The sequence below is a fragment of the Dromiciops gliroides genome, chromosome 2 (genome assembly GCF_019393635.1).
Source record: "Dromiciops gliroides isolate mDroGli1 chromosome 2, mDroGli1.pri, whole genome shotgun sequence".
NCBI lineage: Eukaryota > Metazoa > Chordata > Mammalia > Microbiotheria > Microbiotheriidae > Dromiciops > Dromiciops gliroides.
This window is the reverse complement of record NC_057862.1, coordinates 196,591,280-196,612,608: the sequence shown is the minus strand read 5'-3', so window position 1 is coordinate 196,612,608 and position 21,329 is coordinate 196,591,280. Positions and strand designations below refer to the sequence as shown.

Here is a 21,329-nt window from a genome sequence, read left to right as displayed (position 1 = left end):
GTTTGCTGAAACCAGCTCCAACTAGCTCAGGAGAGAGGATTGTTGAATTTTTAGTGTGAGCATTTCTTTACACCTGGGACACTACAAATCAAGGTCTGATTTATTGTTTTGTTGATTGTCTAGACTTAACACAGTCATGGAGAAAATGTTATAATGCAGATTAAAATTAAAAGTGTGAGGGGCAGCTAGGTGGCACAGTGGATAGAGTACTGGCCCTGGAGTCAGGAGTACCTGAGTTCAAATCTGGCCTCAGACACTTAACACACACTTACTAGCTGTGTGACCCTGGGCAAGTCACTTAACCCCAATTGCCTCACTAAAAAAAAAAAAAAAAAAATTAAAAGTGTGTGGTGCTGGGGCAGCTAGGTGGCACAGTGGATAGAGCACCGGCCCTGGAGTCAAGAGTACCTGAGTTCAAATTCGGCCTCAGACACTTAACACTTACTAGCTGTGTGACCTTAGGCAAGTCACTTGACCCCAATTGCCTCACTAAAAAAAAAAAAAAGTGTGTGGTGCTTACATTTTTTCCCCTCAGAGAACCAACAGAGACCTAATATCACAAAAAGTAGCAGCAGTAGTATAGGGATTAGGTAGGCAGTAGATTAATAGGTCAGAGAAGGATACCTCAGCAGCAGACCTCTGTAATATTGATTTCATCATAGCCATTGTTTTTAAAAATTTTTTATTAATATCCTGTTTTACATCACAAGAATTTCTTAAAATATCCCTCTCCTTTCCCCTCCCAGAGAGCCAACACATATAAAAATATTTTTCAAAGAAAAAGGGGGAGGGGAAAATATAAAATCCAATTAATATACCAAAAAAAAAATCTGAAAATATATGCAATATTCCACAATCATGGACCTCCTACTTTGCAAAGGAGTGGAGTAACGGGTGTCTTCTCATATGTCTTCTTTGGGGCCATGTCTGTAATTTTGCAACATTTTGATTGTGTTTTTTCTATTTGTATTGTTGTAGTCATTGTATATTGTTTTCTTGGCTCTGCTTACTTCATGCTGCATAGGTTTATGTAAGTCTTTCCATGCGCCTCTTTATTCATATTCATCATTTCTTATGGCACAGTAATATTCTATTACATTCATGTATATTTTAGTCACTCCTAATTAGTGGGCATCTATTTTGCATATACAGTTCTATGCTACAACAAAAAATACTACTGTAAATATTAGTGTTTAAGAGGACTTTTTATCAATTACCTCCTTGGGTATATATATGCCCAGTAGTGAGAACTCTGGTTTGAAGGTTATGGACATATTAATGCTTTTATTTGCATAATTCATCATAGCCAATACAAAGCATATTAGAATGCTAGGGGAGGGGCGGCTAGGTGGCGCAGTGGATGAAGCACTAGCCCTGGATTCAGAAGGACCTGAGTTCAAATCTGACCTCAGACACTTGACACTTACTAGCTGTGTGACCCTGGGCAAGTCACTTAACCCCCATTGCCCCGCCAAAAAAAAAAAAAAAAAGAATGCTAGGGGTGATATGAGACATTAGGGGAGATCTATTCCAACACTTTTTTTTTTTCCAGATGAGAAAACAGACTAAGTGAGTTGTCCAAGATCATACAGTTCCTGGAAGAGGTGGGACTAGAACTAAAGTTTCTATGCTTTTATTCTAGAGTTTTATTTATCAGTTGTTTTTGTTAAACTGCTTTTTTTCCTTTCTTTTTTATTCTTTGTTTCAAGAGAAGGCTCACTGGGTGGGGAGGGAGGAAATATCATCAGAAATAAAGGTGATATAAAAACAAAAGACATAAAAATTTATTTTAAAATACCATATTGCACAACATACTTCAGAACCATCAAATAAATACTTGATTTTAATGAGAGTAAAACCTAATTCATTTGCATCTCACCAATTTGGAGTTATTGCTAATTGGAACATGGTAATTTGGAATCTGAGGAAAATTGTAGGGAGAGGTATATTTTACTTAACTGTAGAGACAAACAGTTGTTAAGTAATATCAAACCACTTCAGCAACATTTACTCACATAAATATGCTAATGATAGATTATTCCAATCTACTAATTAAAGAAGGAATTTCAAATACCGAACTTGAAAGTAGTTGAGTTCATTTGCAAATATCCAATATCAGAATTTGTCTTTTAGCTTCAAAATAAGTGAAACTTGACTTTAGAAAGTTGTTATTGTCAAAGTCATCAGGACCACAATCTGGGTCGTCTCACTCACCTCATATATCTAATTCATTGCCAAATCTAGTCATTTCTACATTCACGTCTATGTCCCCACACACAGCTAAGCACCTAGTTCAGGCTCTCATCACCTGGACTACAATAGCCTTCTAACCAGTCTTGTCTCAATTCTTTCTCCTCTCCAATCTATTCTCCATTTAGCTAGCCAGGTGTCTACCACCTTACTAGAAGTACTCATTCAATAAGCTTCAGCGTCTCCTTATCTCCAAGTTAGTCTTGTTTGACATTAACTCTTTATAACCTGGCCCCTTCTGATACCTTACTCTCTTCCTAGCATTCTTTGATCCAGCTACACTGCCCTCCTTGCATTTCCTAAATTCGTCTCCCATCAGTGTGCCTTTCTACTGGCTGTTCCCTATGAATGAGATGCTCTGCCTCTCCTCCTCTGCCATAGTTTTCTTCAAGGCTGAGCTCATAACCCTCTTCTGCTGTTTCATTAGATTCTGCTAATAACCTATTTCTATTATTGGATGAGGTGTAGGAATCACATTATTTTCCCAATCCCTTTAGATGTTAATGCCTTCCTTCTACATGTACCTGGTTTCTTATATGCCTTTCTCCTCCACTTCCCTTCTCTCCATTTATTCCCAGATTGTAGCACAGTGCCTGGCACACAACAGGCACTTAAAATACTTTTGGATCGATCAACTGCCATTTTAGGGCATGAAAACTAATTGAAGCCATGGCACAAGATTCTGGATGTGACTAAACTAGCATGAGAGATAAACTCCAGCCCCAGAGGCAAGCTTCCATCCTGGATTATGAGGAGTTAGCATACCCAGGTTATTTCAGATCTAAAGCAGAAATGATTTCAGGGTGCCTGAATTAACAACTTCTGGAAGCCATGAGTTTGGATGGAGGGCAGAAAAGACAGTATCCTTTGTTTCTTTGCTTCCGTTGAACAAAGCCCAGGACCTCTAAAAAAAAAAAGCCTGACTTGGGGCAGCTAGATGGTTCAATAGATAGAGCACTGGCCCTGGATTCAGGAGGACCTGAGTTAAAATCCAACCTCAGACAGTTGACATTTACTAGCTGTGTGACCCTGGGCAAGTCACTTAACCATCATTGCCTGCCCCCCCCCCCAAAAAAAGCCTGACATTTTTTCCACTTGGGGTACTGGTTTGAAAGATTGGGAGTGGGGGCAAGAGGGTAAGCATTCCATGAAATAGGTCTTAAATCTTATTTTTTTTTCTTGGTATGCTAAAAATGCACATGGATCCAGGGCTGTGAACAAATCCAAAAAACTTAAGGTGCTATCCTATATAACTTAAGTTACTTAATAATGTTATTTTTATTAAAATTACCTGTTTTGAACTATTTGGCATTCCAAATGTAACATATGCTAGCACCAAATCACCACTTACTTCTCATAAGGAGAAAGGGAGGACCAATGAAGGTGCAGCCTCTAGGGACACCCGTGCTTATGACCAATATCCATCAATATCAGCCTATTCATAGTAGTGACAGGAGGCTGGGTATTGACCAATTTACCACAATGAATATTTCCATCGAGTTCAATGGAATTCTGTCATCCCCATTTCCCTAACTTGAGGACAGAATGTAAATAGCTGGGCTTTGCTCCTTCTATAAGTTGCCACCACCTCCAAAATGGGATTACCCAAACCGATATGGGCTGAGTGTTAGCAGCCAATAGAAAGTGGCTAAGATAAGAAATGGTGAGCAGGCAGATTTCAGAAAAACCTGGATAAAGACTTAAGTAGACTGATTCGAGTGAAGCAAGCAGAACCAGAACATTGTCCACACTAACAGCAACATTATGTGATGATCAATTGTGATAGACTTGGCTCTTCTCAGCAGTGCAATGATCCAAGACAATTCCAGAGGACTCATGATGGAAAATGCTCTCCACATCCAGAAAAAGAACTGTGGGATCTGAATGCAGATTGAACCATGCTGTTTGTACCTTTTTTTTTTAAGGTTTTTCCCTTTTTCTGATTCTTCTTTCGCAACATGATTAATGCAGATATATGTTTAATGTGATTGTACATATATAACTTATAACAGATTGTTTTCTGTCTTGGGGAGGAAGAAGGGAGAAAAATTTTGAACTCAAAATCTTATAAAAACAAATGTTGAAAACTATCTTTACATGTAACTGGAAAATAATATACTACTTAAATTTTTTTTTTAATAAAAAGTGGCTGGGGCGTGGTTATGCAGTATGACAACAGTGCCAGTGGGTCTGAAGCAACTGGAAGGGAGCTCAGGTCATCCAGTCGAAAGTCCTCAATTTCACGGATGAGAACAACGAGGTCCATTGAGTTTTAGTGACTTGCACGCTTCGATCCACCAATCAGCACAATTGTTACTATTTGAACTCTGGTCCCATCCACTGCTCTTTTCCTTGCACCATGACCTAATTCAACAGTATGAATGGTGGATGGGGAGAAATAACCACTGGTACAAGGTTATGCTTTACTGAGAGTCCTCTTTAGACAAAGCTGGTGATCCCAGACCCATGTCTCCATCCTCTCCAAATGCATAAACATAACAAAGTCTCCTGAAATGTAGGGGGTGGGGGGAACCCAAACCACAAATTTTAGTTTATTCATGGACAGGACTATAAAAGTAACCTAAAGACCCTCTAAACTGGAGAATTCTTGCTTTTGAAATCCTTCACAAAGAGTCAAATCCTCTTGGTGTAAGGATGGTTTTATAGTCTTCAGTGATTTCAGAAAGTGCTCCTGACTCACTGTGGTTGCTTCTAGTCCATTTTCTTCTAGAGCCAGCAAAGCAGCCTTTGAAAACAAAACCCCATAAAGTTAACTTTTACTTTTGTAACATATGACAAGAAATAACCTGAATGCAAAGTGTCAATCCAATATTTATAAAATGATAAAACCTTAAGTAAGGCGAACCATTTCAGAGTTGAGTGAATGCTACTGAAGCGGTTTTTGAAGGACTGCCCTTTTGGGGAGGAGACTGCAATGAACGGCAGTGGTGTGCCTGCTGCTGCCCCCGAGAGCATGGCCAAGCACACTGCACTTCCCGGATACCAACTTAAAAAGTGAGAGTGGAACAGAAGTTCGCTCACTCACTCTGGTTTCTCCGCTTAGTGGTGACGGTGAATGCTTTTGGTGATCAGCTCTGGTTCTCAGCCTGGCAGGCAGTTTTGGGATTTGGTGAGTTTTATAAAAGAATATAGACTAATCTTAGATCTAAGATTATTCATTTGTATTTCTACTTTCCTATTTCCCTAATCGGTATCACTTGTTTGTTGTCTAATTAATTCCCAAACAATAAAAGCTAATCCCTCACTGATTAAAGTTCAGAGGCTTCTTTTTCTTAGTGGTCTGGGAGATATATAAGGGAAAAGTTAAAGGGGGAGCTTAATGCTCTTATATCCAATTTTAAATCTCACAATAGATTGAAAATTTTTACTAAGCCTTTATTCCTTTTATACTAATTTCAGACTTTTAAGTCAATTTAAGATTATTCATGTTATATAAATATATTCAGAGCAATTCTTACCATAAACATTAAAACATAATTGTATATAAACACTATGTAAGTTGTATTCCCAATGTTTGTGTGATGCTTCTATGTTATGGTTTCATTTGGGGGGGGATGACGAGAGAGAGAGAGAGCGAGAGAGCGAGAGAGAGAGAGAGAGAGAGAGAGAGAGAGAGAGAGAGAGAGAGAGAGAGAGAGAAGAAAGATTGTACTTTTACTTGAAGGAGCGACAATTCTCAAATTGAGGTAGGAGAAAATATGTGTGTGTGAGAGACCTATTGTGATCTTACCTTACTTATGTAATAGGAGTTGAATGAAAGAATCAGAAAGGATTCCCCTGCAGTCACATAGGGAAGTGTGTCTGCAGTGAACAGACAAAAATTTAAACAACAATAAACTGGGGAGAATAGAGGTTCACAATGGGAACAGATAGCTAGAAGGCCTTAAACAGGACAAAAGTACAAGGTAAGTTTGCTGTGAAGAACTACTGCAAACCAGGAAAATGATCTGACATGACCACTTTTTTTTAAATTAAATGTTTTTAAAAGAGCATTTCATCTTTCTAATGTTTTGTGAGATGGTCTCCCCTAAAATTTATTAGCTTCAATTTAATACTTGTTGGCATTTAAATATTAACTTTCCTATTTCAAGAAATTAAATCATTTAAACTCTTTTTAATGTCACAATGTAGGAAAACTAAATGCCCCAACTGAGTTTAAATGAAGTTACTATCTTTTTTTCATTAGTGCACTTAGCTAGTAGATGGCAACTGAGGAGAATAACATCGGGGATGAAAGCCTGACCTATGCTATTCCAGCTTGTCTTCTACATCCTTAAAATGATGGATGCCGTGGCCAAGGTCTGTGTGGGAATATGGTTCTACCTCAATCCAATCCCCTCCTATGATCAGGGGAAATTGTCTTGAGCAAGAAAAGGCCATAAGTGAGTTTGAGGAGGATGACAGTTGTTTTTTTTTCTGGAAGTATCAAGGAAAGAGACAGGGGACAAATCAGCAAATTTTCATTTTTGGTACAGGTACACATGTACAGGTAGACATGTACTCCTTCCCATGGCACAAAAGTAACTGGCTAGCAAACTGGTCAAAAGCTTTCTGAAACGTACTTAATGGTGTGGAAAAACTCACCATTCTGAACAACAAGTTTACTCACTGATTATTAAAGAAAACTTACTTCCTTGCAGAGATTTCCAAGATCAGCTCCAGAGAAAAAACAAGTTTGTGCTGCTAAGTTTTCTAAAGACACATCAGGACCTAGAGGTGTATTTTTAGTGCAGATTTTCAAAATACAAAGTCTGTCCTAGGGTAGAGGTAAAAAATGCACAAATATTAATTTCCTCAAAGAACATACAATACTCAACCACAAAGGCTTGCATTTTCTTTCACAGCCACAGAAAATGAGACTGTTTATATTTTAATAACTGTAATAGGTACAAGTATCATGTTGAGATTTTCAAAGAGCTCAACATGTATTTCATTTCATTCTCATAACAATCCTGTGAGTCAGGCACTATTAATATCTCCACTTTACAGATGAGGTAACTGAGACTGAGAGATAGTTAATGACTCAGGATACAGACTGGTCAAGAGTGAAGCTGGCCTCAAACCCAGGTCTTGTCTGATTTGAGTCCAATATTTTATCCACTCTACCAGGGTGCCTTGATGGAGAATTCACCAATAACAAATGAATTACGATATAAGTGTTTCATATTATTTAGATTAATTTGTATGTAAGAAAAAACATCTAAAACTCAAAGAGCACTGAAATATATTTAACTTAAACCCCCCTCATTATTTTTGGGGGGCAATGGGGGTTAAGTGACTTGCCCAGGGTCACACAGCTAGTAAGTATCAAGTGTCTGAGACCAGATTTGAACCTGTTAGTGCCAACATTCCCTGATTCTTCAGTTCTACAATTCTAGTTGCAAAATACTGAGTCAATGACTGCTGCTGCAAGACTGGAAGGAGATGATCCCTTTACCTCTACACTTGGGTGTCTCTAGCAAGACAAACGACAGAAAAACCAACAAAGGCTGAACAAAATGTGACCTGAGACAAGGCTAGGTGAAATGACATAAACCAGTAGAGTTAGACCCCATACACAATCACAGAGGCAAAAACCATTTAGAATCCAATTTGTCACATACATAGACAGCAGACACAGGCATAACCCACCTTCTGATCTGGAGGTGGAATATAAATGAGCTTGTCTAGTCTTCCAGGTCGTAATAAGGCATCATCTAATACATCTGGTCGGTTTGTTGCAGCAATTATCATGACATTTTGATTGAAAACCTCTTGAAACTCTAGCTGAAAGAAAACACATGTACACAGATGAAAGTCACCAAATTCTAAAACACACACACCCATATAAAATAGAATAAATTAGGAGAAAGATCCTGGAAGAACCAGGTAAATAGTAGGAAAAAAATTGCACTTGGAAATATCATATAAGTCGATGATTTCAGCCAATGATTCTTTTTTCTTTTTTTTTTTTAAAGTGAGGCAACTGGGGTTAAGTGACTTGCCTTTAGCCAATGATTCTTAAAAGACCTCTAAGCACTGAAATAAATGTCAATATAATTTCTAATGATTAGGAAGAGCTTACTTCTTGGGGGGGGGGGGCAGGGCAATGAGGGTTAAGTGACTTGCCTAGGGTCACACAGCTAGTGTCAAGTGTCTTGAGGCCAGATTTGAACTGAGGTCCTCCTGAATCCAGGGCTGGTACTTTATCCACTGCGACATCTAGCTGCCCCTGCTCCTTTATCTTAACTGTGGGAATTCAGGTAACTTCTCTGCACTTCGGTTCTCCCCACCTATAAAAGCTTGATAACACCTGATATATCACAGGAATACTGTAATGACCAAAGGAGAACACAGAGAATAACTATTACTACTGACTTAATATTATGAGTAATATAATGGAATAATCAATCAACAAATGTTTATTAAGCACCTACTAGGTGTCAAGCACTAGGCTAAGAAATGGCTATAGTCAAATACCTGCAGGGCTGCCTTGTGGAAAAGAAAAGAGATTGTCTCTACTATCCCAAATGGCAGAATGAGGTGGAAAGCTACAAGGAGACAGATTTCAGAAAAGTCTTTCCTTTTACTGTGTCAAACCAATGGAACTGGCCATTCTGAAAAGTAGTGAATTCCCACTCCCTGGAAGAGTCTTTAAGCAGAAGCTAGGTGATCATCCAGCAAGGCCTTTTTAGAAGGGATTTCTATACTAGAAAAACATTTACACTAAATGACTACTCTAACATTTCTTCAAACTCTTAAGATTCCATAATTATAAGACTCCGTGGGACTGTCCTTCCCTTTAAAAACAACAACCACCCCAAACTATCAATATAAGGCCCCAAACAGAACTGCACAGGCGAGCAATCTGGGGGCAAAGACTCCTTTCTGAAGAGGGGAAACTAAAAACAGCAGGAATATGTCCTCCTCACTAGACAATAAAAACAGTATCTTGTATTGACATGGCACTTTATGGTTATGATTAACAGCCCACTTTCTTCACAATACTGCAGAGCAGTAGGTACCATAAATATTGCCTGCATTTTATAAATGAAGAAACACAAGCTTAAAGAGTAAGTGATTTATCTAAGATATTGAACCTGAATCTTCATGCTCCAAGTTCAGATCTCTCTCTATCCTGTGCTGATTCTCCTAACAGCTGCTTATGTTTACACAGCACTTTCAGCTTCTAAACCTTCAGAAAAAGGAAAGGTCTAATTAGACTGAACCAACATAATGTCCTATAAAATCTGCCCCTGCCATTCCTGCAGAATTATAATCCGTGTCACATTTGTAGAAATGGACGTGGCCAAACTGAATAGTAATTACTGTTTTAAATTATGAATCCAACATAGGAAAGGCTTTGGACAAATATTTGGTATAGTTATGTATATATGATCCATATATACATATGTGTAGATGTATATATGTGTGTGTAATGTATGAAGAAATACCTCATTTTCTCTCTGTTCTTCACAGTTTTCCTGTAAGCTCAATTTATTTCCTCTTCTTTCTATAGTCTTGAGTCCAACACCATCTAATTCATTGAGGAGGACAGAAAGAACTCTTTCCTGAATACCATTTTCAGTTTTGTTAATGGATCGGGATCCCAAGATGGAATCAATTTCATCCAAAAAAACAATTGCTGGAGTATTAGCTCTTGCTTGTCGAAAAACCTTTCATAAAAGAAAATAATTATGTTTATTTAAAAATCTATTTTACAAAGGTAACTGTAATACAGGGAGGAAATGAGGTAAAAATAAAGTTGTGGAAAAAAAAAATCAGATAACATACCTGAGCCAAGACTTTTTCTGAATCACCAACAAAAGGTGAAAAGAGATCAGCTGCACTTACAGATGCAAAAGAGCAATGACAGCTGGTGGCCACAGCCCTCACTAGTGTGGTTTTAGCACATCCAGGGGGTCCATAAAGGAGAATACCTTTAGGTGGATTCAGGCCCATCCTAGCAAATTCTCGAGGGAATTTCAAAGGCCATTCAACACTCTGCAAATACACCCCCCCACACACAAAGGGCAGTTTAGCATAAAACAATAAGATGTTAATAACAGACTTTAAGACAATTTAAATGTATATTTGAAGGCATTAGGACCTAAACTCTTAGCACTAGAAAAGGTTTCATTGTCTAGAATTCTCATGATCAGATTTGGGCTCCTCTTATCTAACAAGAGGGAAGACAGCGTGGTATAGTGCAGAGAACACAGGTTCCAGAGTGAGTCTCAGTCAACAAGCCTCTGTGCTTACCATGTGCCAGACTCTAGGGATGGAAGGAAAGGTAAAAAAAACACACACAACCCCACCCCACTCCCTGCCAAAACCCCCCAAAAACCACCGCAGTCCTTGCTTTCAGGGAGCTCACAACCGAATGGATGAGACAGCAAGCAAATAATGGTATGCTTGATGTATGAAATGTAAACAGAAGGAAATCTCAGAGGAAAGAGACTGGAGTGAAGGGGGAAGGGGAGAAGAGGGCAGGAAAGGCGTCCCATAGAAGATGAGATATGTGCTGAGGCTTAGAAGGGAGTCTTAGGATGTAGAGGTGGTGAGGAAAACTGAAGAGGACTGAAAATACAATTTTAAAAACCCTTAAGAACACTGCAATGGTTATAAAGAGCTTTAAATGCCTGAATGAGCATTTTATATTTGGTCTTGGAGGTAATAAAAGGGAGCTACCAGAGCTTACTTAGTGGGGTAAAACATGGCAAGACCTGTTCTTGAGGAAAACCATTTCGGCAACTGAGTGGAAGGTCCACCCGGTCTGGGAAGAGGCTTGAGGCAGGGAGACCAATGAGAAGGCTCCCTGGGGACAAGAGCCTGTATAAGGACGGCAGCTGTGTGAAGGGAGAAAAGGGGACATATGCCAGAGATGTTGTGAAGTGAGATTTGACAACAGAATGGATATGCAGGGTGAGGGAGAGGTCAAGATGACATTGACTTTGAGAGCTTGGGTGACTGGAAGAATGATGGCACCCTCAACAAAAACTGGGGACTTTTAGAAGATAATTTTGTTTTGTGCATACTGAGCCTGAGGATGGAGGGAAAAGAGGAGAGAGCCCAGGATAGAGTGGAGGAGGACACTCATGATCTGAGTTCAAATCCAACCTTTGATGATTATTCATTACTACCTGTGTGACCTTTAGCAAGACTTTTTTCTTTCTTTTTGTTTTTTTGGTTTTTTTTTGCGGGGCAATGAGGGTTAAGTGACTTGCCCAGGGTCACACAGCTAGTGTCAAGTGTCTGAGGCCAGATTTGAACTCAGGTCCTCCTGAATCCAGGGCCGGTGCTCTATCCACTGTGCCACCCAGCTGCCCCTAGCAAGACCCTTAACCTCCCTGGGCCTCAGTTTCCTCATCTGTAGAAGGAGGCTGAACTTTATGGTCCCTCAGGTCCCTTTCAGCCCCAGATCTATGATCCCATTTATGCATCCCAGCCCTTTTAGGAACTATCTGAATTTGTTTCTACTGTTCATTCATTACAACTAAAATAACAATGATTTTTCCTATCTTAAAATGATTCTGTGGGGCAGCTAGGTGGTACAGTGGATAAAGCACTGGCTCTGGATTCAGGAGGACCTGAGTTCAAATCTGACCTCAGACACTTGACACTTACTAGCTGTGTGACCCTGGGGCAAGTCACTTAACATTCATTACCCCGAAAAAAAGACCTCTGACATCAGAGTAGTACTTCAGTGGAGGAAGAAAATTATTCTGTGTTTTACCTGCTTTAATTTTAATTTCACATCTTCAAGGCCACCAATTTGTTCCCAGCTAACAGGTTTAATGTCTGTTAATCCAATGAAACTTCGAAAGGAAGAAGGTTGAATCTTTTTAAAGGCTTCAAAAAAATCTGCTGCATCAATCATGGGATTTCCAGAATTCTGTGGGAGGAAAAAAGGTACAACCAGAAGTCAAGGGTTAGGGCTAGTATAATAAACACTCTTCTAGAGAGTCCATGATGAAATATCCCTGAATAGAAAATTATTGTATATTGTCATATCTAATGAAGCGGTTGTTATCATGTACTCATATTTACTATTTGTGTTTTTTCCATGTTTATCCAAATATTGTCCTCTTATATCTTGTCCCTAATCAATTTTTAAGAAAACCAAGAAAAGTGTGTCACCCATGACAAATTTCTACCTCCCCCCTTTTTTCTACAACAATGGCTTTTAGCAAAGACTTCCTGGGATCCTAAAAAATGCCGGCCTTTGTAATCTGGCATTTTCTGCTGTATTTCTACAATGACTCAATATTTCCATTAGAAGATACTTTACATAAAGCTAGCTGAGTTTTATGTGTGCCACTAAGAACAAAGGGCAAATTAGTAAGATAATAAATATGGATAGACAATTTTAGATCCTTGCCAAGTTGCCTCTACTCCATGTCATCTCATTCCCTCTCACCTCTACCTCAGCTGTTCCTGACTCTGATCAGCAATGAACTGTGGTAACAGCCATTGATAAGGCATTTATTTAAGCTCCCAATCCATTACCAACCTCATGAAGTGACACTGGAATAGTTGCTCAATCCTCCTTTCCCTGGACCAAAAAGATGCTTAGACTCCCAACCTGAAACTTTAAGGAAAGGAAATTCTACTTAAATATAAGATAATTTATTGTACCTGCTCTCTCCTCCTTACAAATTCCTAGACCTTCATACATGAAATCTCCATTGAAATTTCTTTGACTGCTTTATTCTTCCTCTTTATTCACAACAGATCAAGACTCAACTGAGACAACTCAATCTGGTTCCCTTCCTTTTTTTTGGGGGGGGGGGGAGCCAGAGCAATGAGGATTAAGTGACTTGCCCAGAGTCACACAGCTAGTGTCAAGTGTCTGAGGCTGCATTTGAACTCAGGTCCTCCCGAATCCAGGACCAGTACTTTATCCACTGTGCCACCCAGCTGCTCCCCCCCCAATTTCTGAGTGAAAATATCAGGGTATGGCAATGTGTGAATTATACAAGTTGATGACAGAATAGTCTTCACAATTTAGGGTGAAGTACTATTTGCATTTTTTAAATAACAACTCATATTAGTGAAAAACCGCTCAAAGTAAGCTGGTTTTGGAGTTGAAAAAGAGGAGGGAGCCCAGGATAGAGCAGTGGAGGACACTCACAATTTGGGTTCAAATACAACCTTTGATGATAATTAATTACTACCTGTGTGACCTTTAGCAAGAGCTTTCAGCAAAGACTTCCTGGGATCCTAAAAAAAATGTTGGCTTTTATGCTCTGGCAATTTCTGCTTATATTTCTACAGACTCCATATTTCCATCAGAAGATGCTTTACTTGTGCCACCAAGGACAAAGATTTCATTAGAGGGAACCCTGAAAACACCTAGTCAATTCTTTTGTTTTATTGGTCAGGAAACTGAGGTCCAGAGGGGGTAAAATTCCTTGCCCAAAGCCACATAGCTCCATGGGGTAGAACCGGGGCCAGGACCCAGGTCAGGTGACTCTGGGTCCAGTGTTCTTTCAACTATATTTTACACTGCAAGTGAAAGATCTGAGGAGACACAAACTCATAGCCGCAGAATTCCCAGTCTGGTAAGACACAACCTCATTACTTTTTTCAGTGATGTTGGGATTCAAGTATTACTTACTATGCATAGAATTGACTCTACCATCAACTGTGCTGGACACTCACCAGCAATAGGGGGTAACAACCGATGTATTTATTTTTAAATAAATGTCAGAACTATTTAATGACAGACTTAATACTTGGGACATTTCTATCCAGAAAATACTCAGGTATAGGGAAAGATGCTGGGACCCATCATCAGGGGCTTTATGAATAGGTTTTTTAAAGGGGTGGGGGAGGGGAGAGGAAGGGAGACTGTTCCCTTCAGTTTCTTTTTTTTTTTTTCAGTTTCAATCTCTAAGCCCCCTGGAGAAAGTCTATTTCAATTCCCACTACTCACTACAGCAATAACGAGTGTCTGACTCAAATAAAATCAAGTACTTGGAAAAAAGAGATAGCAGAAAGAGGAATATTAAAGAGAAAAATAAAAATTGGTAGGACTTAGCCAAACTAAGATTTTTATTTATTTCATTTAGCCAAGCTAAATGAAAAGCCTCTGATCTGGGACAATTCAAGTATTTGCCCAAATGGGGTGCCAACTTAGCCAGTTGACTGAATACTTTGTAAATCTTAAAATACTGCTGTCATTTTAGTGACTGGAGAAGGGCCCAACTTTCTTGGTGTACTTGGCCAGAAACCAGGCACCTTAATAAGTCTTTGCATTTCGTCTTTAAATAACCTCCTCCTTCTATCACCTAGTATCGTGGGGACATGAAAACAGACCTTGCATGGAAGTGAAGACAATGTGCTAGAGAAAGGAGGAAAGGAAGAAAAGAGAAAGACCTCTGCTAGCTCTTTCCCTGGTGTGATAAGATCACTTTTTCCTGTTCATCCATGACTGGACCAGCTGAACCTTCTCAGACCACCCCATAAAACACATTCCACCAGAAAGTGCTAGAAACAGCCCAGTTCTCATAAGCCACTTGTTTCAAATGAGCCTGGAAGGAGCAAATCTTCTCCCACATTTATAGTATTAACAACTGGGATGCCAAAGTCTCTTTTAGTTTTTAACTTTAATTCTATGTGACTGATACACTCTTAGTGTGCTAGTACTCTGGGAAGGCCACTATAAAAACTGGGCCCCTCTGTATTTGCCTTAGCCCCACGAGATATAAGCTCTAGGAACTATCCAGAAAATACCAGTCATACACAGAATAAGCAAAGGCCTCCCTGGGAAGAAGGTTCCACATGCTTCTTCCTGTTCCATCCATAATGGGGGATGGGAGGGAAAGTGAGTGCTGGGGAACACCACCCGGGCACTGCTGAAAAGGCATTACTTTAACACAACTGTTAAATTTACTCTAAACACTAACATAGTGCTTTCTCTCCCATTTCCTTTGTACAAATCTTGTATGCTCATAGTTGTGTGCACAGTGTCTCTCCCTTTAGAATGTGAACTCCTCGAGGGCAGGAACCATGTTTTTGCCACTCTTTGTATGATGAGCACAGTGCCTCACACACAGTATTTAAATTAACGCTTGTTGACTGAAGAACTAGTATTACAGTAAAGAAACACCCCCACCCAGCCACGCACAGTTGCCAAGTCCTAAAGATTCTATCTCATATGCTCACATCTCCTCTAACAAGGTCACCACCTTGGTCTATGCCTTCATCACTTAGGCGGGTCTATTGCAATGGCCTGCAGGCTGGTCTCTCTCCTCTCCAGTTCATCCTCCACTCAGTTGTCAAACTATGAAGCAGATGGGACCATGCTCCCTACTGTCTGCCTCCAGGGTCAAATACAAAAATACTCCAGCATTCGTAACCAGTCAGGCTTCCTCCTACATTTCTAGTTTTCTTACTCCTTCCCCCCTTCCCTCTGATTTTGTGATACTGGGTTTGTTTTGTTTTTCGGTTTGCCGTTCCTTGCACAAAGCACTATCTCCTCTTTCCTGACTGGGTAGTTTCACTGGTCAACTCCCTCCCAACAATGCCTGGAATTCTCTACTTCTGGCTTCTTTCAAATCCCAGCCAAAATACCACCTTCTCCAAGTCTTTCCTGATTCCCCTTTATGCTAGAACCTTCCCTCCGCTGATTATCTCCAATTTATCCAAAATATATCTCATTTGTTCAAAGCTCTCTGCATGTTTTCTCCCTCATTAGACTACAAGCTCCATGAAAATAGGGACTGTTTTTGCCCCATTTCTCATCATAGTGCCTAGCACAGAATAGGCATTTAATAAGTGTTTGCTGAATAACTAAAGTTTGCAATAAAAGGCTCAATCACTCCAGTGACTTCATACCTTACCAGTGTGATGCATTGCTTGCATGGCGGCCTCTCTGCAGAGTGCTGTAAGATCAGCTCCAACGTAGCCCGTTGTCATTTCTGCCAAGTGAAGTAGATCCACATTACTGGAGACAGGCATCTTTGAAGTTATTACTTGCAGAATATCCTTCCTTTGCTTCAGTGTGGGTGTCCCAATGATGATCTAAAGCAAAACAAACCCCCACAAATTGAAGACTACATATAGTTTTTGAAGTTATAGCTTTTCTAATTTCTTTCCATATTTTTTGGCCCATCAAGTCAACAGGCATTTTATTTTATTTATTTTTTTTTTTTTTTGGTGAGGCAATTGGGGTTAAGTGACTTGCCCAGGGTCACACAGCTAGTAAGTGTCTGAGGCCACATTTGAACTCAGGTACTCCTGAATCCAGGGCCAGTGTTTATCCACTGCGCCATCTAGCTGCCCGGTCAACAGGCATTTTAGCACCTACTACAAAGAATAGGGAAGTTCCAATCCTACCAGAAGACCATCAGCTGAAAATTTTGCAAATGAAATTGTGACAGGCAGTCTATGTAGCAAGGCAGCTAGCTAGGTGGCACAGTAGAAAGAATACCAGGCCTGAAGTCTGGAAGACTCATCTTCCTGAGTTCAAATCTGGCCTCAGACCCTTACTAGTCCTGTGACCCTGCACAAGTCACTTAACTATTTGCCTCAGTTTCCTCATCTGTAAAATGCACTGGAGAAGGATATAGCAAATCACTCTAGTATCTTTGCCAAGAAAATCCCAAATGGGGTTACAAAGTTGGGACACTACTGAAAACCACTGAACAACAAATTTTATGTGGTATGTTGGTAGAAACCAAACTGGGGCTTTCTGCTGTTGTTCAGCTAGATGTCTTTTAAAGGTCCTTTAGAGCTCTAATAAAAAAATCAATTTAGTACTAATGCTAAATACAGAAAGCACCAAAGGCTCAATTTTGCTGGAAGTCCAGGTAGTAAGTTTTGTTTTTCCTTAAAATAAATTTTTTTTTGCTATTTTTGTTTTAACATGGCTTCAATTTCTGTCCTTACTGCCTCAGGGTGCCATCTCCTATAATAATATATTTTTTTTTTTTAGTGAGGCAATTGGGGTCAAGTGACCTGCCCAGGGTCACACAGCTAGCAAGTGTGTTAAGTGTCTGAGGCCGGTTTTGAACTCAGGTACTCCTGACTCCAGGTCCAGTGCTCTATCCACTGTGCCACCTAGCTGCCCCCTATAATAATATTTTGGTAGCAACAGTTTCTAAAAGTCCAGGATCTGGAATGAGAAAACTTGGCTTTTAGTTCTGATTCTGCCACTTATTCTGTGTGACATGGGCCTCTATTTCCTCATCTTAAAAATGGGATAGCATTTTCATTACTGCCTCAATGGCCTGTTTTGTTGTTGTTTTTATATTTTATTTTAGTGGGGCAATGAGGGTTAAATGACTTGCCCAGGGTCACACAACTAGTAAGTGTCAAGTGTCTGAGGCCAGATTTGAACTCAGGTCTTCCTGAATTCAGGGCCACCTAGCTGCACCACCCCTCCCACTACTTGATCTTTCAGTAGATTACTTAGCTTCTAATTTTCCATCTGCAAAACTGGAGATGTTAACAGAACCCAATTTGCAAGACAGTGATGATAATAATGGTTATTTTAAAGCTTGCAAGGGAATTGGCAATATATTACTTGAGGCTCACAATAGCCTTGAAAGGTAGATGTTATGATTCCCATTTTACAAAAGAAACTGAAGCTGAGAGAGGTTAAGTGACTTGCCCAGAGTCATCCAGCTAAAAGTAGGTAGGTAGGTTGCAGATTGGCTCAAGTTAGGAAGAGTAGAGTTGAAATCCTACCACAGACACTTGCCCGCTATGGGATCTTAACCTCTATTTGCTTGTTTCCTCATCTGCAAAACATAGCACCTACTTGCCAGAGTTGTTGTGAAGATCCAATGAGCTAACAATTGTAAAGCGCCCAGCACAATGCCTGGCACACATCAGGTACTACATAAAATGTTATTATTAAAAGTGTCCCAGGCCACATTTGACCTCATCTTCTTGACACCAGGTCGGGCACGATCAGCTCAAATAGGCGAAGAAAGCAATATGCAAAACTTTAAAGTGAACTATGATTCTTTAGTATACGGCACTCACGCTGCCAGTGCAGGCTGGCACCTTCTCCATAACTTATAGCCTTAGAGAAATGCCTAGCGCACAGAGAGGTTGGGTGACGCGTCTCGGGTCACACAGCCTTGAATCCCAGCCTGCAGCACGCCCTCTGAGCTCTCACCTCGCGGTCCAGACGGCCCGGCCTGCGGAGCGCCGGGTCCAGGGCGTCGGGCCGATTGGTCGCGGCCACCAGCAGCACGCGGTGCTCGCTGCCCACGCCGTCCAACAGAGTGAGCACCTGGGCCACGGCTCTGCTCTCAGGGGCCCCGCGCGAGCCGCCTCTTCTGGGGCACAGCGCGTCCAGCTCGTCGATGAAGAGGAGGGCGGGCCCTCGGCGGGCCAGCTCTCGGGCCCGGGCGAACACCCGGCGCACGTTCTCCTCGGTCTCGCCGGGCCGCGTGCCCTGCAGCTCCGGGCCGCTCACGGCCAGCAGCCGGGCCCGCGCCTCCCGGGCCACGGCTCGCACCAGCTGCGTCTTGCCCACGCCGGGCGGCCCGACGAGCAGGAGCCCTCGGGGCGCGGAGACACCGAGCGCTTCCAGGGCGCTGGCGTGCAGGTGCGGCAGACGCAGGAGCTCCCGCAGCGAGGAGGCCGCTTCGGCCAGCCCGCCCAGGGTAGCCTCGGCGGCTAGCTCCGGGGCCGGGGGCTCAGAGGGCTCGCCCAGCTCGACGCGGGTGAGCGGAGTGACCAGCCCGGCGGGGTCCGGGCTGGGGTCGCCCCCGAGCACGTGCACGGCGGCCACCGGGCCGGTGGAGCCCGGGGGAGCAGTCAGCACTGAGCGCACCCCGACCGGCCGGTTCCGCAGCAGCTCCTGCGCCGCCTCCAGCACGGAGGCTCGGCTCGACGCCCCGCCTGGAGTCAGCGGCTCCCGCAGCACCGGAAACACGGTGACGCTCCGCAGAGGCGGGCAGGCCACCACGCGGAGGCTGCTCAAGCGGATGCTTCGGCCTGGGCCCCACGGTCCCGTGGCCGCGCCGGGGCTAGCGCACCCCGGGTCCAGCTGTACGAAGCCGTCGGACAAGTCGCGCCGGGGCCAAGCGGTGCACACGCAGGAGCCGCCGTCCGGCAGGCTGACAACTAGTGCGGCGCCCAGGCGGACCTTCAGGGAGCGCAGGGCAGAAGGGCCCAGGCGGCAGCGCTGTGTGCCCAGGTCCCGGGAATCCGGAGGTAGAAGCTTCAAAAGCGGATCGGTCTCGGGGAGTCCCGAGTCCAGAGCCATAGCGCCAGGCTTGGCAGAATCGGCGGGGGACATGCACGCCATAAAACTCAGTCAGCCGGCCAATCGCGTCCCAGCGAGATGACGTAGTCTTTCCTTCACTCCGTCCCCGCGAGAGGGCCGGAAAAAGATGTTGCGCATGCGCTAAGCAATTCTCGCAGCGTCAGATCCAAGAGCACGCAGCACTGTTTCTCTTCGATGGGCGAGATCGAGGAAGCCTCTGCTCTCTCTTGGTAGGGTAGCATTTAGTTATGGCTTCTGATTGGTTCCATCACGTTTGGCTTCTCCCAGGGCTGTAGGAACCTGGGTCTTTAGGTTTAGAGCTGGAATGAGTGACTCAACCAATAAGCCTCTAGATGATGCGCTCAGGGGACCCGAGTTCAAATGCAGCCTTGGACACTAATAGCTATGTGACCCTGGGCAAGTCATTTAATTTCTTTCTGCCTTATTTACATCAACTTTAAAAGGGGGGAAACAATAGCACCCACCTCCCAGGGTTGTTGTGAGGCTCAAGTGATATATTATTTGTAAAAGGCTTTGCAAACCTTTAAGTGCCAGGTAAATAAATGTTAGCTATCATTAAGCATCTGTTAATGCTTACTAGCATTTACTATTGTTTCTGTCTGTCCCTTGCTAGAATTTCCATAAAATATCTCTAGTTCCACCTCTTCATTTTATAGATGAGGAAACTGAGGCTGAAGAGGTAAAGTGACTTGCCCAAAGTCATACTCCAGGGGGCAGCTAGGTGGCACAGTGGATAAAGCTCCGGCCCTGGATTCAGGAGGACCTCAATGAGAAACTCTTATTGCCCCGCAAAAAAAAAACAAAAAAAGTCATAGACCAAACAAGTAGCAGAGACAAGACCCACTTCTATTAACTCAAGATCTCTGAAATTTCTCCCCTAGTTCTTAAGCTGCTGTCATTCCCATGGGAACCCATACAATCCTATTCAACTAATTTCTTTAGCTTAATGCTCAGCACAGATAAAGGGTATAATAAAAGCTTTCTTGATTTTATCTAACTGTTCCCTAGCTCAAATTTATGTAGTTTTTTTTTAAATGGACTTTTATTTTTTCCAGTTACACGTAAAGATAGTTTTCAATATTCATTCTTGTAAGATTTTGGGTCCCAAAATTCTCTCCCTCCCCTTTCCCGAAGCCAGCAAGCAATCTGATATAGGTTATACATTACAAAAATGTTAAACATATTTTCACATTAGTCCTGTTTGAGAGAAGAATCAAAACAAAAGGAAAAAAAATACAAGAAAGAATAAACAACAATAACAAAAAAGCAACAATAAAAGGGAAAATAGTATGCTTCAAACTGCATTCAGACTACATAGTTCTTTTTCTAATTATGGAGAGCATTTTCCATCATGAGCTTTTTGGAATTGTGTTGGATCATTGTACTGCTGAGAAGAGCTAAATCTATCACAGGTCATCATGCAATGTTGTTGATACTCTTTACAATGTTCTCTTGATTCTGCTAATTTCACTCAGCATGATGTTCATGTAAGTCTACGTTTTTCTGAAATCTGCCTGCTCATCATTTCTTATAACACAATAGTATTCCATTACATTCATATACCACAATTTGTTTAGCTATTCTCCAGTTGATAGGCATCCCTTCAATTTCCAATTCTTTGCCAGCACAAAAAGAACAGCTATAAATATTTTTGTACATATGGGTCCCTTTCCCTTTTTAAAAATAATGTCTTTGAGATATATACTTAGTGGGGCAGCTAAGTGGTGCAGTGGATAGAGCACTAGTCCTGGAGTCAGGAGGACCGGAGTTCAAATCCAGACTCAGACACTTGACACTAGCTGTATAACCCTGGGCAAGTCACTTAACC

General features: G+C 41.8%; 1 protein-coding gene across 3 annotated transcripts; it reads right to left on the bottom strand.

Annotated features, from left to right (window-relative positions):
* Nucleotides 1-4,284: 4,284 nt before the first annotated feature.
* SPATA5L1 (spermatogenesis associated 5 like 1) lies at nt 4,285-19,525 on the bottom strand. 3 transcript variants are annotated; one of them, XM_043986837.1, is made up of 8 exons: nt 18,383-19,525; nt 16,093-16,278; nt 11,987-12,145; nt 10,045-10,254; nt 9,705-9,926; nt 7,903-8,037; nt 6,902-7,027; nt 4,285-4,996 (listed from the first exon to the last, which is right to left on the bottom strand). In XM_043986837.1, the coding sequence occupies exons 1-8, from the start codon at nt 19,520-19,522 to the stop codon at nt 4,832-4,834; spliced, it is 2,343 nt and encodes a 780-aa protein (XP_043842772.1). In that variant the 5' UTR covers nt 19,523-19,525; the 3' UTR covers nt 4,285-4,831. The 3 variants fall into 3 exon arrangements, 1 of the variants encoding a protein (XP_043842772.1); XR_006354928.1 differs by having other exon boundaries at nt 4,860-4,996; nt 6,902-7,022; XR_006354929.1 differs by lacking the exon at nt 4,285-4,996 and having other exon boundaries at nt 6,909-7,027; nt 7,903-8,033.
* Nucleotides 19,526-21,329: the final 1,804 nt, after the last annotated feature.